The 25,548-nt window shown below is 44.2% G+C and overlaps 1 protein-coding gene across 6 annotated transcripts in view; it reads right to left on the reverse strand.

The window, feature by feature from the left end:
* Positions 1-25,548, reverse strand: part of KMT2C (lysine methyltransferase 2C) — a 312,840-nt gene that overhangs the window by 70,260 nt on the left and 217,032 nt on the right. For all 6 annotated transcript variants that reach the window (XM_073581565.1, XM_073581564.1, XM_073581563.1 and 3 more), the window contains 7 exons: positions 17,992-18,130; positions 17,404-17,618; positions 17,227-17,300; positions 14,667-14,846; positions 12,159-14,567; positions 10,690-11,018; positions 8,685-10,363 (listed from right to left, as the gene is read on the reverse strand). In XM_073581565.1, the coding sequence (XP_073437666.1) occupies positions 8,685-10,363; positions 10,690-11,018; positions 12,159-14,567; positions 14,667-14,846; positions 17,227-17,300; positions 17,404-17,618; positions 17,992-18,130 (5,025 nt within the window). The remainder of the gene's footprint in view (positions 1-8,684; positions 10,364-10,689; positions 11,019-12,158; positions 14,568-14,666; positions 14,847-17,226; positions 17,301-17,403; positions 17,619-17,991; positions 18,131-25,548) is intronic.

Genomic DNA, 25,548 nt, shown 5'->3' on the forward strand with positions numbered 1-25,548 from the left:
ACGGACAATGCTTCAAACATAAGTACAATTACACTCATGAATGAGAGTAATGAACAACAGCTAGAGGAACATTTAGGATTCAGTATATTTGAGATGGAAGGCCACAGTGCTGCTCATGTAACTGAGGAACAAACAGATATTACTACAGAAGAACAGCAAAATTCTACTGGAGAAATAGATGATCTTGTTGAAGCTGCTTCAAAACACTTTCCTATTCATCACATGCGCTGTGTTGTGCACACGCTGCAGCTGGCAATAAGAGATAGTCTGCAAGAGGGACATGCTGGAAATCTGATTGGAAAAGTGAGGAAATTGGTTATTGCCGCCAGAACCCCTAAAATTGATTCCATCTTGAAGAGACGTGCTGGAAAAGGGCAATTGTTGATCAACTAAAACCGTTTCTTATAGCTATGGCGAACCCTCAGGTAACCCTAAATGAAGGTCAATGGACACAGGTGGCTGAATTGAAGGAATTGCTTAATCACCCATTTACTGTGACTAAAAAATTACAAGCTGAGGATTTAACTCCTGGCATTTTCATGAGGGAGCGGAAGAACTTGCTATTTTGCTGTTTAATCGCAGATGGCATTTCTGCTTCAATGAAACGGAGAGAGACACAGCTATTGGAAAATAAAATTTTTCTGCAGCTGTTTATGTGGACCCAAGTCATCGTATATTGCTTGATGATCAACAGCTTACTAAAGGAAAAGAAGCTCTGACTGAGGTAGCAGTTAGTAAGAGTTGCCTTCAGGAGGACTGCCAGGCGCAAGAGGACTCGGGTCCTGACAGTGCTACTGCTGCCATATCTTCATCCTCATCAGATGAGGAGTTTGACTTTGACAAGTATTTGTATGACATGGAGTAGGCAAAGCGTTGCCGCAAGGAAAAAGATTTCACTCCGTCTCCTATAGCAAGCAGATTGACCATATTTCAGCAAAATGTTTCACTTGTTCTCAAAGAAATAGAAAAATTCAACCGTTCATCAAAACTGACTTTGCATGAGGCAATTCCTTTATACCCGGAAATTGTTAGAGATGGTGCCCATGTGGTTACGGCTTTGCCTCCAACCCAAGTTACTGTAGAGAGGATGTTCTCTAGCCTTAAAAATATTAGGTCAGATTTGAGGTCATCTATGAAGGAGGATCTGATGGAGGCAATTTTATTTCTTAGAATAAATTCATAGACTGCACAAATGTTATTTAGTATGTTTTTGTTGAAAACTGTTTTTTGCCACTTATAGTTTATTACATAGTGATAGATATATATATACACACACACAATATATATATATATATATATATATATATATATATATGTAATCGATATTACAGTGTATTACATGTTTACAATTTATTACAGTTTGTGTTCTAAAGTTGTATTCCAATAAATATTATGTTCTATCTAAATATCTTGATTATTGTATCATAAAAATGATTTAATGTCTGATGTTCACATTGTACTAGAATACATTTTTCACTTAAATATAAGCAATATATGTGGGAGTCGGAGTCATGGAGTCGGAGTCATGGAGTCGGAGTAAGGGAAATTGAGGAGTCGGTGTCGCAGGTTTGGCTTACTGACTCCACAGCCCTGCTTTTGCAACAGTCTTGGAAGGACAGCCCTTGTTTAAGAGGTCGTCCAGGTAGGGACTGACAACTATTCCCTTGGAACGGAGAAAGGTTATGACTGCCACTGCAATCTTCGGAAACACTCTGGGGGATGAGGCCAGTCTGAAGGGGAGAGCAGTGAACTGGTAGTGTACCTCCAGGATTGCAAAACGGAGAAACCTCTGATGTGCCATGCAAATCAGAATGTGTAGATAGGCATCCTGGATGTCCACCAAGCGTAAGAACTGCTTGGATTCCATAGAGGCAATTACCGAGTGAAGGGATTCAATCATGAAATGGCGGAGGTGCACCCGCCGGTTTAGAAGCTTTAAATCCAGGATCGGATGGAGGGAGTCATCTTTCTTTGGAACCATGAATAGGGTGTAATAGAAACTTGAGAAACGTTGCTGGGAGGGGACAGGTACAATTACGTGCCTGGAGGAGATGGCTTGACCCCCTGGAAGGTGGAAAATTAACAAATGTCTGCACGGGAGGGAAGAAAATTCCATCTTGCAACCTGTGGTAACGATCTCCCTTGCAACTTGTGGTAAAGAGTCGTCGACATCGGACAGCCACGCATCCGAGAAGAGAAGACAGCGGCCACCCACCCTGAGAGGATCCCAGGTAGGGGTGATCAGACATGCAGAAAAGAATCTATTGGAACAGGACTCCGAGGACTTGGTAGGGAGACCCCTCTGGGCACAATAAGGGGGCTGGTTTGAAGGACAGCTTCTCTCTCTCTGGATAGGAGACCAGTCTCGCTGAGAGAAGGTCCCGGAGGAGAGGTGACGAAACAGGCAAAAGTGAAAAGAATGTTTCCTGGAAAATGGATGTTTGGGATTAGACTGGTGAAGAGAGGTACTCTTACAGCAGGTGGCGTCCGAGATGAGGTGATCCAGCTTAGAACCAAAGAGACTTGATCCCTGGAAGGGGAGTTTGGTAAGGGAACTATGGGATCCATAGGATTCTGCATATGGATACAATGCTGCTGGTAACTCGGACAGAGCCAAAGATGCTGTGAGCAAATATTCACCTGCGTGGGTAAGCCGACCAGCAACTTCCGCCAGTTTGTCCAGCAAGGCAGCTGATAAAATACCCTGCAGAAGAAGTTATGCCCAGCCGGAAACCGACTTGTCTACCCATGTAGAAGCAAATGCGGGGCAGAGAGAAGGGACAGAGAGAAGCACCAGCAGCCTTAAAGGCGGACATGGCCAGGGCTTCGATTTGTCAGTGGAGTCCTTGAGGGATAAATCACCAGGGAGTGACCAGACAATTTTAGCGGACAGGCGAGAGACTGGCGGGTCCACAGCCAAGGATTCTGCCCATTTGCTGAGGAAATCAGGACCAAATTGATAAAAGATATTCAACCGCCTTCTACCTAGGAAGCGCTTTTCTGGGTGCTCCCACTGTTTGGCAAAGATTCAAACTACTTGTGATTGGAAAAAATCTAGGGAGGGCGTTTTACCTTTTTGAATGAGACAGAGTGATCCGGAGGGGGACACTCCTTGTCCTTAATATTGAGGGTCTGATTAACTGCTGATATAAGGCTGTTGAACATATCATTGAATTTGGAAGATTGGGTCTGTGGCTGGATCAGATTCTGAATGGGAATCGAGATCGGACCCTGGGGCACTCAGTTTGTTGAATTTATTTACGTGAGGAAAGTGTACAAAATCATTTCGGTCCTTAGACCTTCATCAGTTATATACTAAATTGTACAAATAGATTCAGAGAGATTCAAAACATATAGCATATGCATATCCAGCTCTTTTTGTTTCTAGCATAAGCTTGTGCCAAGGGAGATACTGAGCTTGTGGCAGCCCAAAAGGTTGTGACTCCAGTCGCTGTAGAGACCGACATGGTTCTCTTTCTACATTAAAGTATGTAGGCCTTAGAAGAAGCCGAGGACTGAACTGCAACAAGGAGGAGGAGTGTTGTGATCTCCTCTATCTGCCTAATGCCTCCCCATCACCTGAAGACGGACGGTGGAGAAAAAAAAGGATGGGCAATAGCTGTCTAGGCGAAGTCCTGACTCCTTCTCCATCCAGAGGACGACATCAGGAGCCCCCAGGTGAGGAGGGGGAGTCACTGGAAAAAACAAAGGAGTCCTCCTTCCCACACTGTCATGTCCCAGACAGTACAGGAGACTGTCGACCCTGAGAGGGTCACTGAGGAGTGACCACTGTCTCTCCCGGCCCGCTCCAAGGAGAGGGTTGGGGTGGGAAGCAGGCAAGGACTGGCCATCACGAACCACCGAGACAAGCTTGTAGAGTCAGGGGGTAAGGTCCTGCCCCACAGAGCAGAGAAGGTACGATGTGGATGCCACCACTCTGCTCGATTGTTTGCTATTTTGGGCAAACAGGGTGGGACCCTGTTACCATGGAGACTCTGGGGAAAAAAAATTAACACAATAAGGCTATGTGCACAGGTAGTTTTTTGGGTGTGCGGATTTTGTAGAGAAAACCGCAGGTAAATCCGCATGACAAAAGTCCTGCGGTTTATCTGCGGTTTTCCATCTCATAATGGATGAGGTGTAAAACTGCAGCGTTTCTGCACCAAACAATTGACATGCTGCGGTTTGTAAACCGCGCGGAAAAACCGCAGCATGTGCACAGCTTTTTTTTTATTTCCATAGGAAATAAAGGTACTGTACAACGCAGCAGAATCTGCTGCAGACCCGCAGGTGCAGAAATGCTGCGGAACCGCAGCAGAATCCGCACCGTGTGCACATACCCTAAGGGAACTTAAAAAGAAAAAAAAACTGATTTGGGATCAACTCAGATCCAGGCCTGCCTCTTACTGACACCAAGCTAAAAACAGATGAGCTTTGAGCAGTCAGTCGGTGTACCCTGCTTAGCAGAAGTCAACTTTTTTGCCTAACGTCACCCACCTAATGACAGCAGCATACACCCATGGTTACCTGTGTCCCCCAATGAAGCGATAAAAAAAAGGTGGGAATCAAAATTGTATAAATCAATTCCTTTTTATATTTTTAAAACACTTTTCATTCTTAGTCCCTTAGGGTATGTGCACACGCTGCGGATTCTGCTGCGGATCCGCAGCGGTTTTGGCTCTGCGGGTCCGCAGCAGATTTTGCTGCGTTGTACAGTACCTTTATTTCCTATGTAGAAAAAAAAAAAAAAAAAATGCAGTGCACATGCTGCGGATTTTTCGGCGCGGTTTTGCTGCGGTTTACAATCCGCAGCATGTCAATTCTTTTGTGCAGAACCGCTGCGGTTTCACACCTCATCCATTATGAGGTGTAAAACCGCAGGGCAAAACCGCAGGACTTTAGTCCTGCGGATTTATCTGCGGATTTTACTACAAAATCTGCAGATCCAAAAAACTCCATGTGCACATACCCTTAGGGAACTTGAACCTACAATTGTTTAATTGCTCGATCGTACATAATGCAATACCACAATATTGCAGTCCATAGAGGGAGTGATTGTCAGGGCTGTGGAGTCGGTATAAAATGGACCGACTCCTAAAATATATAATAAATTGGGTACAGTAGTTCAATGCAGAATGTGCTGAATATTTTTTCATAGGAATTTGGGAAAGTTATGAAATGTCCTATAAATGGCTGTTCTATTCCTGATCTAAGGCTACATTCACACAAGAACAGGTTCTTGCTATTGTAACAGACAATGCTTCAAACATGATAAGTACAATTAAACTGATGAATGAGAGTAATGAACAACAGCTAGAAGAAAATTTAGGATTCAGTGTGTTTGAGATGGAAGGCCACAGTGCTGTTCATGTAACTGAGGAATAAACAGATATTACAACAGAAGAACAGCAAAATTATACTTTAGAAATAGATGATCTTGTTGAAGGTGCTTCAAAACACTTTCCTATTCATCACATGCGCTGTGTTGTGCACATGCTGCAGCTGGCAATAAGAGATAGTCTGCAAGAGGGACATGCTGGAAATCTGATTGGAAAAGTGAGGAAATTGGTTATTGCCGCCAGAACCCCTAAAATTGATTCCATCTTAAAGAGACGTGCTGGGAAAGGGGCAATTGTCGATCAAGCCACTCGGTGGGGCAGCACTTATTTAATGATTGAGCGATTGCTTGAACTACAACCGTTTCTTATAGCTATGATGAACCCTCAGGTAACCCTAAATGAAGGTCAATGGACACAGGTGGCTGAATTGAAGGAATTGCTTAATCACCCATTTACCGTGACTAAAAAATTACAAGCTGAGGATTTAACTCCTTGCATTTTCATAAGGGAGTGGAAGAACTTGCTATTTTGCCTGTCCCAAAGAGGAGGTTTAATCGCAGATGGCATTTCTGCTTCAATGAAACGGAGAGAGACACAGCTATTAGAAAATAAAATTTTTCTGGCAGCTGTTTATGTGCTGATCAACAGCTTACTAAAGGAAAAGAAGCTCTGACTGAGGTAGCAGTTAAGATGAGTGGTCTACAGGAGGACTGCCAGGCGCAAGAGGACTTGGGTCCTGACAGTGCTACTGCTGCCATATCTTCATCTTCATCAGATGAGGAGTTTGACTTTGACAAGTATTTGGATGACAAGGAGCAGGCAAAGCGTTGCCGCAAGGAAAAAGATTTCACTTCGTCTCCTATAGCAAGCAGATTGACCATATTTCAGCAAAATGTTTCACTTGCTCTCAAAGAAATAGAAAAATTCAATCGTTCATCAAAACTGACTGCATGAGGCAATTCCTTTATACCCGGAAATTGTTAGAGATGTTGCCCATGTGGTTACGGTTTTGCCTCCAACCCAAGTTAGTGTAGAGATGTTGTTCTCTGGCCATAAAATTATTAGGTCAGATTTGAGGTCATCTATGAAGGAGGATCTGATGGAGGCAATTCTATTTCTTAGAACAAATTCATAGACTGCACAAATGTTATTTAGTATGTTTTTGTTGAAAACTGTTATATATATATATATATATATATATATATATATATATATATTCGATATTACATAGTGTATTACATATTTACAATTTATCGTTAGTTTGGAAGTAGTGAATCCAGCAAATGACGTCCCTCGGCTTAGGTATATCTGGGTTCCTGGGGCCCAGCGAGCGATGGGCTCTATCAATTTCAATGTGTTCAGTGGATGATCTCCCTAAGAGCGAGTTGAAAATGCCATAGAGGGCCGAGGAAAAATCACGTGGGGCCACAGACTCAGGGATCCCACGAAGCCTGATGTTATTCCTCCGGTTCCTGTTCTCAGAGTCCTTCAGCATATCCAGGATCACATCGAAAGACTCCGAGTGTAGGTCCAGAAGCTGTTGCTGACCCTGCAATTGTGTGGAGAGTGACTCCACCCTAGCCTCCAATGCAGAGACGTTGGTAAGGTGGGACACGTCCTCCTTGAGGGACCCCACCGCATCCAGACGCTGTATATATAGACCTCCATATCAGCCTTTGTAGGGATGGCACTCAGCTGCGCTCTCAGCTCGGAGGCATTTATAGGGTCGTCAGAGCCCACAGATCTAAAAGGAGCCTGTGCAGGGGGGCCATGAGATGCAGTGGTGACGAGTACAGTGTCCTGGGACACCAGGCAGGGAGAAGCCCCTCTCTCATGTCTCCCTGGTGGTAGTGGAAGGTCCGCTCCTGTCCCCTGAGTCTGATAAGGATGTAGTACAGGGGGAGACATGTCCTCAGCTGGCTCAGCCTGTGATATGGTCTGACCAGGGGGTGAGGGGCAGGGTGCAGCCCTCACCTCTCCCATGCTCTGTGCTTGGCTCCCTCCTGTCAGCTTCCGCAGTGAGCGGTCGGTCCCTGGTGTAGCAATCTTCCGTCCCTCATCCAGTGCTGTCTCTGCTGTGGCCCCACTCGTCTGTGCGCCCGTGGTCCCAGGCGAGGAGCGCCTGTGTGTGCGGCTGCATGGAGCAGGCACCTCCCCCCACCGCCATTGCTGAAGATGCCACTCTCCTTCCCGTGCTTCAAGGGGCCGACATGTACCTGGTGATTCCGGTGCCCACGGGACCCGCCGTGAGCTCCCTGGGCGCCTGGGAGCGGATCCCGACCTTGCCCTTCATGCCAGCGGGTGAGTGGAGCTAGAAGTAGCTATGTAATTGCTGCGGGGGCCTCAGGCACGCCGGAGGTCAGAAGAGATGCGGCCTCACGGCTCCATGCCCAAGCCAAGCCCCCCCATATTTACAATTTATTACAGTTTTTTGTGTTCTAAAGTTGTATTCCAATAAATATATATTATGTTCTATCTAAATATCTTGATTATTGTATCATAAAAATGATTAAATGTCTGATGTTCACATTATACTACAATACATTTTTCACTTAAATATAAGCAATATATGTTGGAGTCGGAGTCGTGGAGTCGGTGTAAGGGAAATTGAGGAGTCTGAGTCGCAGGTTTGGCTTACCGACTCCACAGCCCTGGTGATTGTCTCCTATGAATCTCAGCTTGTTGCTACACAAGTACCAAGAGAGCAGGCATGGTAACCTATTTGCAGCCTGTGAGTGGGTCATGGGCATCAAGCGCGCCAACTGCATCATAAGCCTTAAAGGGTGTGGTTGCCTAGTGCACAGCCCCTGCTTAATCACTTCAATATACACAACCTCCTTCTGCAGTGCATCAACGTGTGTGTCTACTGCAGCTAAATCAGTAGCCGCTGGTTTGCTGCAGCCTATATATGTCAGATCGGACATTTGCACTAATGGAATATTGATGGGCTGCAGAGAAACAGTGGCAGCTGACTGACTGCAGTGGTCATGTGACACAATAGTATGTCACCTGCTGGGAATCAGACTACAGTCCTGAACTGTTGAAGCATGGGGCTGGGGGTGGACAATTCTCTTAAATGTCACTGTCCGTGCCATTTATGGGGTTGACAGAAACGGTTGGAGCTAGCTTCGGTCATTGCTTTTAGAGACAGAAGCCATGTGTATAACACAGTCAGAAGGGGTTCAAGTCTTTTTACAGCAATTCTTTGGCGTCTTTCTTTGATTACTTCATATTAATAGCCTTGCGCAATAGAAAGAGAACATCAAGAAATCTGTAAAGTACAGTCTCACCAATTAAGAGACAGAGAGAATGAAAAAAGCTGTATTTTGATCAAAGCTTACTTACCAATATTTGGAAAAAAGGGCTCTGAGCGTTGTCGGATCATTGCTTGCATCTGCCTCTGTTGCTGCTGTTCTTGTCTTTCTTGATCTAGAAGATCTTGCAGCAATAAAGGCTGCTCCTCCAGTAGAAGAGGTCTCTCACGACTCTGTTGGAGCATTACTTGCTGAGCATTAGTGATGCCACCTGAACATGGCAAAGTCTGATTTAATGTTTCACCTGGGGAAAAATTATGGGCTCCCTGCTGAGCAGCCAGAAAACCGCTGTTTGATGGTGATCCTTGGGTAAACCCATGTTTAAGTCTTGGTCCCATACCTTGAGATAGAGGGTGATCCACTACTTGATTAGGAGAGGTCATGACATTTTGTGGAATGGCCTGCATTACATTTAGCGGTGAAGCTGCCACGACTCCAGATGGAGAAACCAGTTTTTCAACATCATTTAGTTCCGAGTTCTCATTTGATAGCATGTTATCAAGCGCCGGTGAGGATTCTGGTACACTACAAGAATTTATCGTACCTTGAGGAGGCGCCTGGTCATTAGGCTGCACAGAATTAGGAGCACTCTCCTTATCTCCTTTATCTGACCGTTCACTCTTACATGATGGTACAGAGCAGATATCCTCTTCTTGCTGTTGAGTCACAGAGGCCTCCACAGTCAGCTCTGCTGTAACCTCCAGCGTCTTTATTTTCGGTGATTTTCCCTCTGTGCTTGTTTCATTAGGAACATCAGCCACAGTCTCTGGAATATGATCAGATGCAGCCTTGGGACTTTCTACACTGGCTTCTACAGTTTTGCAAGGGAGCTCCAACTTTTCATCAATCGGAACATTAAAATCCAGGTCTTCGTTAAACATGTCTTTTTTGTCTCCGAGATCAAGATCTGGATCCGTATAAGCGATTATATCAAACTTACCCGAGCGCAATAGGTCATCGAGTTGAGGATCATTTGCTTCCAGAGTATCTAAGCCATCTAGTTCAACTCCTTTTGCATCATCTGGATCCAGATTTATGTTTTCAAGATCATCATCATCTAAATCCTTAACCTCAACTCCATCTAAATCTTTTACATCAAGGTCTTTTACAGAAGGATCATCAGGGTCAAGTTTTTCTTCCAACTCACTCGGTGCTGAATTATGACTCAAACCCTTGTTGGAGGTCTCAATAGATAATTGAGTTTGCAAATAGTTCTCAGTCGTTAATGGCTGCTCAATATCGTGCATCATGGTATGCGGATTTTGCACAGTCATCAATTGTTCTAAACCATGAGGCACTTGATTAGAAAAACCAGGATGATGAGCGCGGACTTGATCCATCAACCTTGGGCCTTGAAATTCCGGTCTAGGGAAAAAGCCCATTTGCCTCTGATGTGGCATAGGTTGTTCCATTAGATTATGAGGTGGTCCGAAGAGAATCCTTGGTCTTCCGTCTGGTGACCTGTGACGAAGTTCAATATATGGCTGACCCGATATATTATGCTGTTGAAGCTGCATTCCCTGGTGAGAGAAATGTGGTGCCATACCAGCTGAGTTTGTGATCGGTACATTACTTAATGGTCTAGTCAGTTCAATTGACATATCCCTCCTCATCTGTTGTGGAATCCCTGGACCTTGCATTTGTAAAGGAGGACCCAAAAAGCGCTCATGACTTGGCACAGGACCAGGTCCTGGTATGGCATACACAAACCTGAAATGAAAAAAAGCAAGATTTACTTAAGATTTTTCAAAACACTAAATCAGAAAACATAGTATATACAAAGCTAGCGTAAAACTACTGAGTAGTAACTACTGCTACTACATGACCAATAAACTGAGCCACGGCAATGGAGCTGTGTGAGCCAATGGGTATTCGGCATTTGCTCCAAATTACTAAAGCTGCTATATCTTTATATTATCCACACTGGCTAGTAAAATACTCAAGAACATCCACAAATATATGAAAAGAATTTCACAAAGTGGCCATTTTCATACACCAGACAACCAGGTACAGTGAAATTCACATACGTAACGCACCTATTTCCAGTGTGTGGTCTCATAGCCATATTAACCATGTCGCCAGGAAACTGTGGTCTATTGAACTGGCCATTCACAGCAAATTGAGTATGTTGCTCTTTGACAAAAACAGGAAATCGTGGGTTTCCTTTTTGGCCAAGTGCAGCTCGGATGTTGCCAGGATAAGGAGGTGGAGGCCTGTTAAAGATTTCGTGTTGTCGGTGGGCATGGTCTTGCCACTGTGAAGGATGTCCACCCTTGTTCGACTGTAAAGGATCTACTGGCTTCTCTTGTCGGATAGAATTCTTATTTTGTTGCTGTCTCAAAATCATCTCTCGTAACTTCTGACGCTGTTAAAAAAAAAAAAAAAAAAAAAAAAAAAAAAGTTAAAATTCACATTCCCTATATGTCTGGTTGCACATACAATTTTATAGCTCCTGTTCGACTTGACAATGTTTCCATCACAAGGTTTACAGTGATTAGATACTAGGAGACAAAGCTTACAACCTAAGGGCCCCGTCACATATAGCGACTCACCAGCGATCCCAACAACGATATGAACTTGTCAGGATCGCTGGTGTGTCGCTACCTGATCGCTGGTGAGCTGCCAAACAGGCAGATCTGAGCAGCGATCAGGACAGCGACACGCGGGTAACAAGCGACGCACGTCGCTTAGTTACCCGCAGTGTACGTTAAGATACCAGCGCGCTTAGAAACCTGATGTTTACCTTGGTTACCAGCTCCCTGCACCAGCGCGCTGGTATCTAACGTACACATCGGGTTTCTACGCGCCATGCGGTGCTTAGAAACCCGATGTTTACCTTGGTTACCAGCTCTCCAGCTCGCTGATCGCTGGTCTCCCGGCCTGCCACACGCAGCGATGCGCGCTGGCCAGCGGGAGACCAACGATCAAAAAAATGTCCAGGCCATTCAAGCACGATCAGCGATACCCGGCAGGGGGGCCTGTCGCTGATAAGTGTCACATACAGAGATCTCGCTGGTGAGATCACTGTTGTGTCACAAAACTTGTGACTCAGCAGCGATCTCACTAGCAAAATCGCTATGTGTGTTTTGGGGCTTAAGTGATTAAGCCCTTCCTGACCGATTTTTTAGATTGTGCGTTTGTTTTTTCCCACCCAGATCATGTGCTGTAAATGCCGCGGTGACAGATTGACACCTCTCGATTTTGTTAGAGGCAGATGATGGCTGAATAAAACAGCCATCATCTGCTGGCAAAAAACACAATATAACAAACCATTCTGTCATATCAGTAAGGGGTAAGTAGACTAAATTAAGGGTGAAACTTTGGGAACCATGGTGAAAACAAATAATGGTGAGAAATACAGTTGAAGCGTACAATTACTTAAAGACCTGTCCCCTTAACTTATCTCTAAATCCAACAAAATCCCGAGCCTAGAGAGGAAAAGTCTGAACATCGAAGTAAAAAAACACAAACTACAGTATATGTATAATTGATCAAGAATATTTACCTGTGATGCTTTCTCTTCAGAGTCTGCCAGTGGCATGTTCAGGGAATTTTGGCCATCTGGCATGCTTGCTGGTTGCTGAATGTTCGCAAACTGTTGGCCTTGAGGACTCATGGCAATGTTGGTAGCTCCACTAAAAGCTTCATCTGAAAATGATCTTTGTTGATCAGCTAGTTCATGTGAATCATTAAATCCATCTCCAGTCTGCACATGAGGAGGCACTGGGGGCTGTTCAAAATTTTCCTGGCTAGTAACAGAGGAATGACTAAACATGTCGGCACCTGGACCAGCCATTCGAGGATTTTGGGAGCTGGTGTCAGGTCTCAAATAGGAAGGCGGCACAGAAGGTCCTCTGTTTTGTGTACCATGTTGTCCAAATGACTCCTGATTAGAAACCAATCCTGATCGGACCACAGAAGAACGATTAAAGTTATCTGGAACTCCTGGCATGGGGGTTCTCGGAGACTGAGAATAAGGGTCAGGAAGAACAGGCCTAGGAGTTCTGTTTGGATGAGGAGAATAAGAATCTGGAGAAGGCCTTGGTGTCCCAGGGGGCTGAGAATATGGATCCGAAAGAACAGGTCGTGGTGTACCTGGGGGCAGAGAATAAGGATCCACATTAGCAGGTCTTGGAGTCCCAGGAGGGTGAGAATATGGATCTGAAGGCATCGGTCTTAGTGTGCCAGGAGGTTTACAATATGGATCTTGGGGCATAGGTCTAGGTGTTCCAGGTGGTTGAGAATAAGGATCTGATGGTACTGGCCTTGGGGTTCCAGGTGGCTGAGAGTATGGATCTGAAAGCATTGGCCTAGGTGTACTCTGTGGCAGAGAGTAGGCATCTGGAGGCATTAGCCTTGGTGTACCAGGTGGCTGGGAGTACGGATCTGAAGTCACTGGCCTTTGAGTTCCTGGTGGATGAGAATATGGATCTGAAGGCATTGGCCTTGGTGCACCAGGTGGCTGTGAGTACGGATCTGAAGACACTGGCCTTTGAGTCCCAGGCGGTTGAGAATATGGATCTGACAAAATAGACCTAGGAGTAACAGGCTGTTGAGAGTAAGGATCCACGCCAGACCTTGGAATTCCCAAAGAGGTGACAAAGACATCATGGGGTCTCTTATTCATAGTAGGCTGAGTAAATACATCTCCAACATTCGGTCTAGGAGTAGATGGTGACTGACTGTAGGGATCCATTGTTTGTGTAGATGATCTTGGGGTAGCTGGCTGCTGAAGGTAAGGGTCTATGACTTGTGCTCTTGGAGCATTGCACTGTAAATATGGGTTATTTACTGGTCGTGGTGTTCCTGGAGGTTGTGCATATGGATCCTGAATGTTTGCTCTTGACAAAGACTGAGGGTCACTATGTTGCCGCATCAACCTTGGTGGATGAGCAAATTCATTTGTAGAGGAACGATGTGATGCCTGGTTATACGGATCATGTGAAAAATTCTCAGATGGGCGAGGTGTCATAACAGGCCTTTCATATGGGTCTGTAGATAGTCTACGAGATGCTGTTGGCAATGAGCTATAAGATTCCTGTGGTGACTGAGGGGGACGAAGTGGTGTCTTAAATGGGGCAGGACTTCCAGGGGAAAGACCTGGAGTTGGGGTGAGTGGAGGCCTTGCATATGGATCTACTTTACTTTGCGCCAGTGATTGTCTTTGAATCAATTCAGCCCTGGAATTTTGTTTTGCAAAGTCACTGTTTGCGAAGCCCAACGGGCCATCTACAACCAGATCTGTATTATGTGGGATCCTTGATGGAAACCCAGGTTTTACGAAATGTTCAGATGAAATCATAGATCTTTGTGAATCCCCCAACCTCACTCCTAGATCACCACTGGATGGAGATGAAGAAGGATCTCTTATAGGTGATGGTTTAGTGTCCGAACATTCATTTCCAACATTTCTTGTGGAACATATATCAATAGGAGACCCTGACCCAGAGTTCCTCCTGTGGTAATTCTGTACAGGTGGAGGTCTTGGTGTTCCTACCATTTTAGCATATGGATCCATAGGAGATGATGGCCGAGAATTTGAAGATCCAGGTGAGAAGATCATTTGTGGGGACTGCGGTTGAGAACCTTGGGACAGCTGAAGAGGGTCTTGCAACGAAATTCTAGTTGGTGTAGGTGGTGGAGCTTGTGGCTTCACAAATACATCATCAGAGAAGGAGGATGGAGTTTGTTTTGAAAAAGTGTCCTTATTAAAGGTCTGCTGAATCGGAGACATGTTTCCACTATTTTGCTGAGGAGACAATGGACTTTGTATTCCGCTGTTTGGGGTGTCACTTCCTGACTGACTCAAATGGTGTTGGGATCCAAACTGCTGCTGTTGCTGCTCATTCTTTACTTGCTCAAGTTTTTGTGTTGCTTCAATCTTGGCTTGCTGTTTGCTCTTCTGGCGCATTTGCTGCAAAATCAGTGGTTGAAACAAAAATGCACTGTGAGAATTTTTTATAAAAATATATTTGTAGGCAAAATTCAAATGACACACATGTAAAATCTGTACCTGTCGAAACTTCCACTCCTGCTCGTGTTCAGATTCTCTCTGCCTCATTGGATCTTTAAATAAATCTGAATCAATGCGGGAGTTTAGTTCAACTATTTCATGCTGCTCACGCTTTAAAGAGTCATTTGACATCTGTACTTTGTTGATTCTTAGAGCTGCTCGGTTATGTCTGGCCTTTTGCTGAGACAAATAAAAAAAATTACATTTAGGCCTTTATAATAATTTATTAAAGCAAAAATAGTCAGTTTAAAAGATATAATTTACAACACATTTTCTTGCAAAACAACCTGTATCTGTACGTTTATCCAAAACCTCACACACTACATAGATGTACCATTATGTTATGCAACTGGTGTCTGTAAATGGAGCCATTACACAGCTGCCATGTACATGTAACAAAAGCGATCAGTGTGGCACAGAGGTTTGCTGTTAACCCCTTAAATGCCGATGTCAATCTCTGTGTATTTAAGGGGTGCGGGCCTGGGAATGCACGATTCTGATCATCAATCGCCCAAACCACAATGCAACTGCAAGAGGAAAACGGATTTCCATGGCAGCCAGAGGCCTGCAAAAAGTCATGATGGTATTAATAGAAGTTAACATTACAAATAAATATCTTTGCAAGGTAAAACATAAAAAACAGACAGTTGACACAGAAAGAAAATAACTGGTAGACAACCATGAGAAAGTATAAAATCCATGCTAAAAGTAAGGAAAAATCATCCAAGTAGAAACGATATAGATTAATTCAATAAGAAACCACATGACAAAACCATAGATATACCTACAGAATACATTAAAATCTGAATACTACAAAGTGGCAGTGCATTACTATAGTAGAGTATACACAGGAAAAAAAAAAAAAAAAGTCAACTGGTAAGGTAAAAAAGGTATTGTGATGGATCGCACAGGGGAAGGGGTGTGTCGTCGACTTCACTCACCTCTGGGTAGGGGAGAGAAGGACCCAGCAGGGATTGGCTCTCCGGTGCCACCACTTGCCCCAGGTCAGTCAGGGAACTGCACTGAGGGCAAATAGCCGCTGGAAAGGCTTCCCTTATAGGTACGAGTTGAGGCGCTTACAGTGAGGGGGGATATACATCACTAGTCCATACTGGGGATATATATATATACCCAGCCGTCACTGTCAGGGCTCCTCACTAACACAGTACGGTATGCTGCCACCAGTTTCTCGTTCGATATAAGCCCTCTCCGGCAGTAGGGTTATATCAGGTTAGAAACCGACCTAGGGGTAGTGTACAATATAACCAACCGAGTGTGCGGACGTAGGGATTCGTGAATCAAGATGCAAGAGAAGCCCAAGGTTAATTTTATATTTAATTCACCGAAAGGCGCACTAGAAAGATACAGGTATATATATACAAAAGCAAAATTACAAGTATACAGTCAGTAGGAGTGAAGTACAAGAGTAGGGTACAGATAGATTGCAATTACTGTCTTATGTAGCATGTGACTACAGGGAGGCGCTGATAGATCACAGGTCCAAATCTTTGTTACCTGATTCCCTGGCTGCATCAGCTAACGGGCCACCTGCCAGTAGAAAGATCCAGTCCAAAATGAGGAGCTGCCTACTATCCCCTAAGCTTCTCCCTCCCACACGTTGTGCCAGACCCTGGGCAGGGCAGCCTCCCTCCTCCCATATCTGAGAGTATGGTTTTCCAGGCAGAACAGTGGATGCCCATAACTTTCCGCCAGAGGGTCTAACTAAGACGGCGGCAGCGCCACTGGGTTCTGCTGGATTTTACCTGTGCAGGGAGACAAAATATGCCTACCATAAGTAATTAAGTAATTCCTGGTAGCTATGCTTTATAACTCAATAACGCAGAGTTCTTCAGGTGGCTGCAGGGTACGAGCGTGTGGGGAAAGGAATGACGATTCTGATTATGTGCTCTTCTAGGCTCAGAAGCATTGCTTTCTCTTATTATAGGTTCTTTTCCAGATTCAATATCTTAGAGTCTTTTGCTAAGATTTGTGGTGCCACAATGTCTGCCAGTGGCTTGAGTCAAACAAATGACTCCAGTTTGCTGGTCCTGCACAAGAATTCACACTCCTGTGACAGTTGTGGAACTTGGTGCTGGGAGACACAGGGTCTATGCCTGAAGGCTACTAGTAAACATTTTAAAACATTTGCACTAAAATCACATACAAAATTAGGATGTCTACAGATTTTTTTTTTTTTTTATAGAGACATTTACTTTATATGTTTTACCATGCAAAAATAATTGATGTACAAAATCTAAATGCAAGCAGGTTGGTGGTACTTTAGAAGCTTGTTTAGACAGGCCGATCAAAATTCTATGAACGTAGAATGATTGTTAATATGACCTCTAGGTATTACCGTACTTGGCAGCACCTGTCTGTACTGGATGAGATAAAGTCAAGAACAATCATTTTAATGCAGACATGAAAAAGACAATCACTTGAGAAACTTGTGTTTTTTTGGTTCATCGGTTGATTGCCAGCATGTTTACACATGTTGATAATCGGTTGAACACAATTTCTGATTATTGTTTTGTCTACATGAGCGTTGAGGCTCGCTTACCACATATGGTGCTCTTTCTTGGGAGCTGGCTTTTCTCCAAAGTTTTGCAATCTGTTTCACTCTTGTGGCCCAATCTAGAAAAAGTCCATACATGAGAAGTTATAATTAACAGAAAAATTAAACATATATGTATTACACACAAATGCATACACAATAGGCAAATTTAACAGATCTCACCAGGAAACTCGTCTTTCAAGTTTGGGAAGTTAACGTTTGTATATAAAACAGGGGCCACAGTGGCCATTTCACCAAGTGCCTCCTCTTTCTCCCATTTCAGTGTACTCCGCTGTGCATTGGACATAGTATCTCCCTCTGTTTCCATCACAGGAGCTTGCGTTGGCCATACATTGGTGGGGTCGTTCACCATGCCATGATACACTGGGTTCTTATCCCTGGCAGGGCAGAGAGATAGGCATCTTTAGCAATGTGTGTACCTACGGTAAGTATTAGAATACAACCGCCACTAATCAGTAGCCTTAAAAACTAACATGATTACTATCAAACTGGTAACAAGAAGCACAAGAACATGAAGCTGAGGGATATATGAAGCTGACCATACACATTAAATGTCATTGGGCTACCAGCACTTTAGATTTCGACTAGCCGTGGTCCTCTTGCTCCTACACTTGACAAACTGCTGCCATAATGGTATTTTTCTTTTGGGAAGCACTACCGCTTCCTCTGCAATCAGATGGCCCATGGCATCATGGTGAAGAGCAGAATATGTCTCAAACATTCTTTTATAAAAGTCAACATGAACAATACCTGTTATCTGCAAATGGTGGCTGTGTTAGCGGAGGGAAAGCACCAAGTCCACTTCCTGGTACAAGAGGATTATGCTGCAGGTGTGCATTAGGTGGCAACATGCCATTTACCATGGGCATTCTTGGAAAAAGGCCATCACCTAAATAGATAGAAAATTAACCAATATGACTAAACACCAAATATCTTAAATAATGTCATACATTAAATGCATGTGCAATTCTTCTGCAAGATCTGTAAAAAAAAAAATATAGAAATTGCACAAAAAGCTTTAAACTAAAAAAGTGAGGAATGTTGTGAAAACTTGTATGCAGAAGGAATGAAAGAGTTAAACATTGGAAATATTAATGAAAATGCAATGTATTTCAAGAAGACGCAAACATCATTTTAAAGTTTCCCGTGTAAGATGGGAAAAAAGTGAGCTCTTACAAGATCAGATATGCCACCGCTTGAAGAAAGTGTCTGAACTCGTATGTACTAAGTAAACGATGTCGGGAAAAAGACAACTAGAAATGTGTCCTGTAGGGTAGTGTTTACAGTCCATACATGGACCACTATGTCTAGTCTAGCGATGGTTCGCCTGCCCCGAACTTAGTGACTTGTATGGGTTTATGAGGCTGTAAGTTTGGATAGCGAGACATGACGAATGTCTGGGCATTGTGGTCCGTATACAGACAGTGAAGTACGCTTTTGTGAACCCGACCTAGTTCTAAACACAAAACTGGTATTACCCAAAAAAAAAAAAAAGTAGAAATGCCTATACATGGGATGCCTACAATCTCCGCCGGTGTTCTGTATTTTTATTTTTTTTTCTAGAGTCCACATAAAGAAACATTTTGTTCAGATACTAAATTAGGCTGCACTTAGCTGCAAAAAGTCTTTATAAAAAAAAAAAATCACGCAACTAAACATCCCCAGTATCGAAAGGAGTTATTTAGAGAAATATTTTATACTACCAGTTGGCCCATATTGGTCTCACATTTAAAAAAAACAAAAAAAACAAAAAAAAAAAAAACACATGCCTTAATACTCTCTTGTTCCTCTACTTCACTGCCCATATCCCTCTACTATCACTTCTTTTGAGGGAAAGTTACGAGACTGCTGCAGCCAATCAGTGGTCGCTAATAAGCCACATCCAGCTCTTGCCACCTTCACACTAGTGATTCCCAGAGCCTCCATTACTGGTATAATGACAGCCAATGCTATTCCACAGTCTGTATAACAATATCTACCCTATCTCCCCATTGAGATCTGCTCTTCTGTGTGGGGCTACTCACAAAAGTCACCATTTGGACACTCACTCTTCATAGTGGTTTGCTACACTTGGTGCTAAAGCCCTAAACTGGCAGACAGCCGCGAGTCAGACATCATAAGCCCAAGAGCGACAGGTTGGGGACCCTTGGTCTAAGGGAAAGTAAAACTAGGAAAGTCACTTGTAAAGAAGGAACAGGATGTACTTTTAGATCAAAGACTAAACAGTATGCAATGTCAATCAGCTGATTCTAAAGCCAGCAAAATAATCATGACTTACAGTAGGCATAAACTCAGTGGACAGGAACGTAATACCACCACTTGGGCATTAGCATGACCTCTTCTGGAATGTGCAGTTCAGTTTTGGGCACTAGTTCATAAGTATGCCATTAACTTAGATTAGGGAGAAAGAAAAGCGACAAAACTGATAAGGGGCATGAAGATTTTTACTTGTGAGAAAAAAAAATAACCCCTTAACGATCAGGAGTATTTCCGTTTTTTGAGTTTCCAATTTTTGCTCCCCATCTTCCCAGGGCCATAACTTATTTTTCCGTCAACATGGCCATCTGACGGCTTGTTTTTTTGCAGAACAAGTTTTACTTTTACCATATCGTGTACTGGAAAATTGGGGAAAAAAATTATAAGTGCGGTGGAATTGCAAAAAAAAAAAAAAAGAGCAATTCCACAATATTTTTTTTTAACCATATTCACTAAATGCTAAAACTGACCTACCATTATGATTTCCCAGGTCATTATGAGTTCATAGATACCAAACATGTATAGGTTCTTTCTCTATCGCTTCATTGGGGGACACAGGAAACCTTGGTGTATGCTGCTGCCACTAGGAGGCTGACACTATGAAGAAAAAGTTAGGTCCTCCTCCGCAGTGTACACCCTACCAACAGGAAATAGAATATTCAGTTTAGCTTAGTGTCAGTAGGAGGTAGACATGGGTCTTTCACTAGACCCTTATCTACCTCAGTGTGCGTCATTTCCTTTCAGGTACCTGGAGGGATACAGTGTGAATAGTCACTACTGTACTCCCATGCAGAGACTGAGTACGGCGTGTACTGCCACCCTGTATCCTCACAAGTCTGTTCTGCAGGACCCCAACCCCTAACACAGAAGAGTGTTTAGGTGATCGGGACCCGGTCCTGCCTCCGTCCCCTACCCACTTGCCCACCAGAGCCTGTCGGTCTGAGGAGACGTGGACGTCCCACAGCAAGTTTTTCGGACGTCCGATCGTTCCTGGATGGGGAGGTACATGTCTTTCCTCTCCCCTAGGTGCTAGAAGCAACATGGGGAAGACCCTAAGAAAGAAAATAGGAAAGAAGTAGGTAGAAAGAGGAGAGAGAGAAAAAAAAAAGAAAATCTCTATTTTACACTGTACTCAGGTGAGTCAGACGCACTCTCCTTCACGTTTCTCGCCTTCGATTGCAGCAGTATTCTATCCACTATCCAGAATTTAGATGTGTCATCTACCAGACACATTTAGTCAATACAGGCCTGCAGTCTTTCCAGTGGTTCAGCCGTACCAGAGGTTGATTGCTGCATCGGTCCTGCTTTTCTGTCCAAGAGTCGGGTAAGTCAGAAGCGCCCTCTATCACGTACTTTAGGGTCTTTTGCAGCTTCTGCCCAGGTTCCCTTTTATTCACCACTCAATGAGAGGTGCCCGGTATTCATCACTTCCGGTTGGCTGCTGCAGCGGTTACAGGCCGCTTTCAGGTGGCACACCTTCAGCATGTTTCATGGTCAATAACATCTGTGGTCTATTAACAGCCAAATAGAAAATCTACCACGTACCACACGGTGGATATAAGTATCACAGGGAGGATCTCAGCGGAAGTATAAGTGGCCAGTCCACTTTCAGGTAGGTCAGACACACTGGTGTCAGGTACCGGATGGTCGCAGTTTTTTTCTTCGGCCACATACTGGACTCCGATTGCGGTTGCTCCTCGGGGAGCCTTTACACAACATCTGATTATTGGGGCCTACCACCAACTGTCCAGTAGATCAGCTTACAGTACTGTCCTCAGGCCATCTACATTATCCAGTGCATTACTCCATCATAAATGATTTACCAATTGCAGTTTATACGTTCTGGCTGTCTCTTACTGAGTCAGAGCTCATATGTAGACCTTGACTCATGACTATTCACTGCACTATCCTAGGGGCCTTTGAGCTACCTCAATACCAGAGCTCCCTATTTGTCAGTACTTACCTCTTGTTTCTTACAGACACCGGATAAAGCCTCGAGCAAGTCTGGGATTTTATTTCCACACGTGGCCATTCTCCCAACTTGAACAGGAATTGGATCTTTCTTTGCGCAAGCATCGTCCAGTGTAGAAGGCTGCTTCAGGCCTGGATCCAATGAGGAGTTTGTGCTAACACTTTCCTTCCTTCAGCAGGCTTCATATCCTTTTCTCTGTTATCTTCGATCGTGTGGTGTCTTATACTTAGGTAAGTAGGTCCACACACTACAGTCCTCTCCCTGGTCCAGAGGGTCCAGGACAGATAGGGTTGCCCATGTCAGCAAAGGGAAGAATCTTCTTTTCGTCAGTCAAGTTTTCTTCTGGGGTCTATGTACTCCTTCCTAGGGCCAACTTTCCATGGCATACTCCAGGTTTTTTTTTTCATGGACTCTCCTCCTACGACTGCCCATGTCCTTGGATGCCTTCCTATGCCCATCTAGACAACTTTTCCATAGTCCTCTATAACCATCCTCATTCCTGTACGCTTGAGTATAGCTTCATGATTGTTCTGAGCCATTTTGTTGATGAAACAGAGGCTACATCGCTGTGATGAGATCCAGGGTACCACCCGAGGTCCCCTTCAGTACGTCTTCAGCGTTTTGCTCTCTAGGAGGATCACAGTAACCTACTTTCAAGTATTTCCTTGTTATTTTCTCGGAATACTTATTCCAGCCGCTTCCAAACAGAAGCGTCTGGGTATCCTATATCCCTTCTCTCCTGAGCTCACTGCGAACTAGACCACTTCTCCGTCTATAGACTCTTCGGTTTCCAGATTTTCCTTCAATACGTCTCTTCCTCTCTCAGAGGGTGCATCCCTCAAGGATACCAACTGTGGACTGAGTCCTTGGTAACATCATCCTTTGAAGTGTCCGCCGCTACACTGTGCCTGCCTTTGTCTCCACCTGAGTAGCAAAGTTTATAGACGCATGAGCCAAGCTGCTCCATCAGTGCATTTTTTCTGGAGCACGACTGGAGGAATCTGCTGTGCTTGCAGACCATTTTACTCTTGCAGGGAAGTACATGGTGTCCACCTCCATGGACGCTGAAGGTGCTGCTCGGGCATCCAGCAATATCATGGCCACCTGAAGGACTATTTGGTTTAAGGCGTGGTAGGCGAACTTATTCTCAAAGAAGTCCCTCACCAGCTTGCCTTTCTAGGGTTTCCGTCAGTTTTTGCCCCAAGTTGGACTAAATTATTAAGGAGATCACTGGAAGCTCTCCTTCCTCAGGCTAAACCTCGTCGTTCTCCTGGTGGCCTTTTCCTCAGCGTGGCTCGTCCGGGATCTAAAATGACTCAACGGAGGAGTCCATATCTTTGTCTTTTCAGGATGAAACTCCTGAAACCTCTTTGTTCAGTAATTGCTTTATTGGGGCTGCATGAGTTTTCCTTTGTCCCGTGGAAACCTTTATCCAGGTCCTGATTTCTTCAGGGCATCGGAGATTCCTGCGTTTTTGCGAGGGGCATGTCCTTTTTCACTTTATACCTTTCCCTTTAGGGCTCTCAACCTCTCCCAGAGTCTCGCAGAGTCTGTGGCAGCAGTTTTGCACGTCTTGTGGATCATGGGTTCGGTGCTCTCCCCATGCCTCGCAGAGGTTCTCCATGGCTCTGTCTATCGCTCTTGATTCCCTTCCTTTCACCCGGCCTCAACCTTCTTAGCACTCTTTCATCAGGCTACCTGACCAGGGCGACGTGTGTATTCAGCTAAGGCTGCCCCTCCCCCCTTTTTCAGTACACTGGCTCGGCATAGAGTCCCTCCGGCCTCCAGTTCAGCGAATGCTCGCTGAATCCGGTCACCAATTGTAGGTTTACAGGTCAGAGCAGTGCGCCTTCTCCCGGGTTTAAGGCACACTCTACGTGGGCAGTGGGCGCCTCCTGGTGGTGCACATAGGGCCTCCGCCCTGCTCCTCTGCAGAGCGATGATCGGCCCTCCACATGCTCACAAAATTTTTCAGAGTCCATGCCTAGCTTAGGTAGAAAGACCTTGCAAGCGACGGTGGCGAGTGCTCCGACCTGACTGGAGTTGATCACTATTTCCTCCCCTTGGGTACTGCTTTGGGACGTCCCATGGTTTCCTGTGTCCCCCAATGAAAACAGGATTTTTGGTTGCCGTAAAATCTGTTTCTCAGAGCCTTCATTGGGGGACACAGCACCCTCCCAAGTTGAACAGCTCTGTTTACTGTATTATATTGTTACAGTTTGAGTTTGAGTTTTGCTGTGGTTTCTGTGTCTTTTACAGATTGCTTCTCCTACTACTTTCTCACTAACTGAATATCCTAGTTCCGGTCGGTGGGGTGTATACTGCGGAAGAGGAGCTAACTTTTTTTCTGCATAGTGTTAGCCTCCTAGTGGCAGCAGCATACACCATGGTTTCCTGTGTCCCCCAATGAAGGCTCCTAGAAACAGATTTTACAGTAAGCAAACAAAATCCTGTTTTTTTTTATTTGAGTGGTGAAAAAAAAAAAATACAAAAGCTGACGGTTTTATTGATGCCATTTTGGGATAGATACAATATTTTGATTGGCAGATATTGCATTTTATTGCAATGTTGCAGCAACCAAAAATAACAATTCTGTTTTTTTTTTATTTTCTCGTTACGCCGTTTGATTGGATTCATTTTTATATCTTGATAGATTGAGTGTTCGTGAATGCAGCAATACCAAATACGTGTATTTTTTTTTATTTTGTTTGCTGAATGGGGCAAAAGGCAGGCGATTTAAACTTTTATACTTAATATATTAATTTTTTTTTTTTTTTTTACTGTTTACTTGCTTCTATAGTCCGGGTTGCAGACCCCGGGTTGTCATGCCATCCAATCGGCACCACGCGATCATGTGACAGGGGTGCCGATTGGCAGACAATCTGTCTCTATGATGAGGAAGATGTTTGAGCTCGGGGCGGCCTTGGTTTCTCTGGCCTAGATCAGGAATATCAGATTCTGCCTACAGTTCCGCCCCGGAGAACGAGCACCTCATTAACTGAAAACTACAAACACTGATTACGCAAGAACCACAAGATGGATGTCTTCATCACAGGTATCATTTTAATCAATTACTGCCAACCTGACAATGCCTGTAGTTTAATCCTGCTGACAGGTTCACTTTAACCAGATCATGATAAGGCCATTCTTCCACATTCATGCCAGGGCGCATTTTTGGATTCATTCGTAAGTGGTTTAAAGAGCTGTATAATTTTCTCTTGCTCAGATATTCAAAATATGTTTGAATTTTTTTTTTGTGATATGTGGGGAATAAGTTACTTGCATATTTTATTTTTATATTTTTTCCAAATACTGGTGGGAAAATAAGTAAAATTTTTCACTTTTTCTTTTTGTTATAAATTGAAAATAAAGTTGGGTCTGAAAGCCAGACCCAAGTGCCTCCTACAGACACTAAGCAAGAACTGGTTCGATTAGGAGGGTGTATACTGCAGAGGAGGAGTTAATTTGTTCTGTGTTTGCTTAGTGTCCTCCTAGTGGCAGCAGCTTAACACCCACGGTCCTGCATCCCCCAATGAGGCGAAGGAGAATTTTTTCACTTTTTCTTTTTGTTATGACCACAAAAAGGTCACTAAAATAAATATAGGGATTTTTGTGTACTCACCGTAAAATCCTTTTCTCCGATCCAAACATTGGGGGACACAGAGACCGTGGGTGTTATGCTGCTGGCCACTAGGAGGACACTAAGTAAACCAGAAAAAAAGTTAGCTCCTCCCCTGCAGTATACACCCTCTCGCGGGCTGAGATTCTCCAGTTCGGTGAAAAAAGCAGTAGGAGCATAAACAGTTAACAATAACCATAACAATATCAACGCCTAAGAATGCTACAGTGAGCCAATAGGCTAAAAAGGGTGGGTGCTGTGTCCCCCAATGATTGGCTTGGAGAAAAGGATTTTATGGTGAGTACACAAAAATCCCTATTTCTCCTACGCCTCATTGGGGGACACAGAGACCGTGGGACGTCCTAAAGCAGTCCCTGGGTGGGGAGCATACATATGCTAATACCCCATGTACCACTGAGTGAACACCGTGGTACTGCCGATTGCAGGCAGCGTCTGCCGA

Source organism: Dendrobates tinctorius, unplaced genomic scaffold, assembly GCF_039654945.1.
Source record: "Dendrobates tinctorius isolate UK_male_01 unplaced genomic scaffold, ASM3965494v1 ptg000070l, whole genome shotgun sequence".
NCBI lineage: Eukaryota > Metazoa > Chordata > Amphibia > Anura > Dendrobatidae > Dendrobates > Dendrobates tinctorius.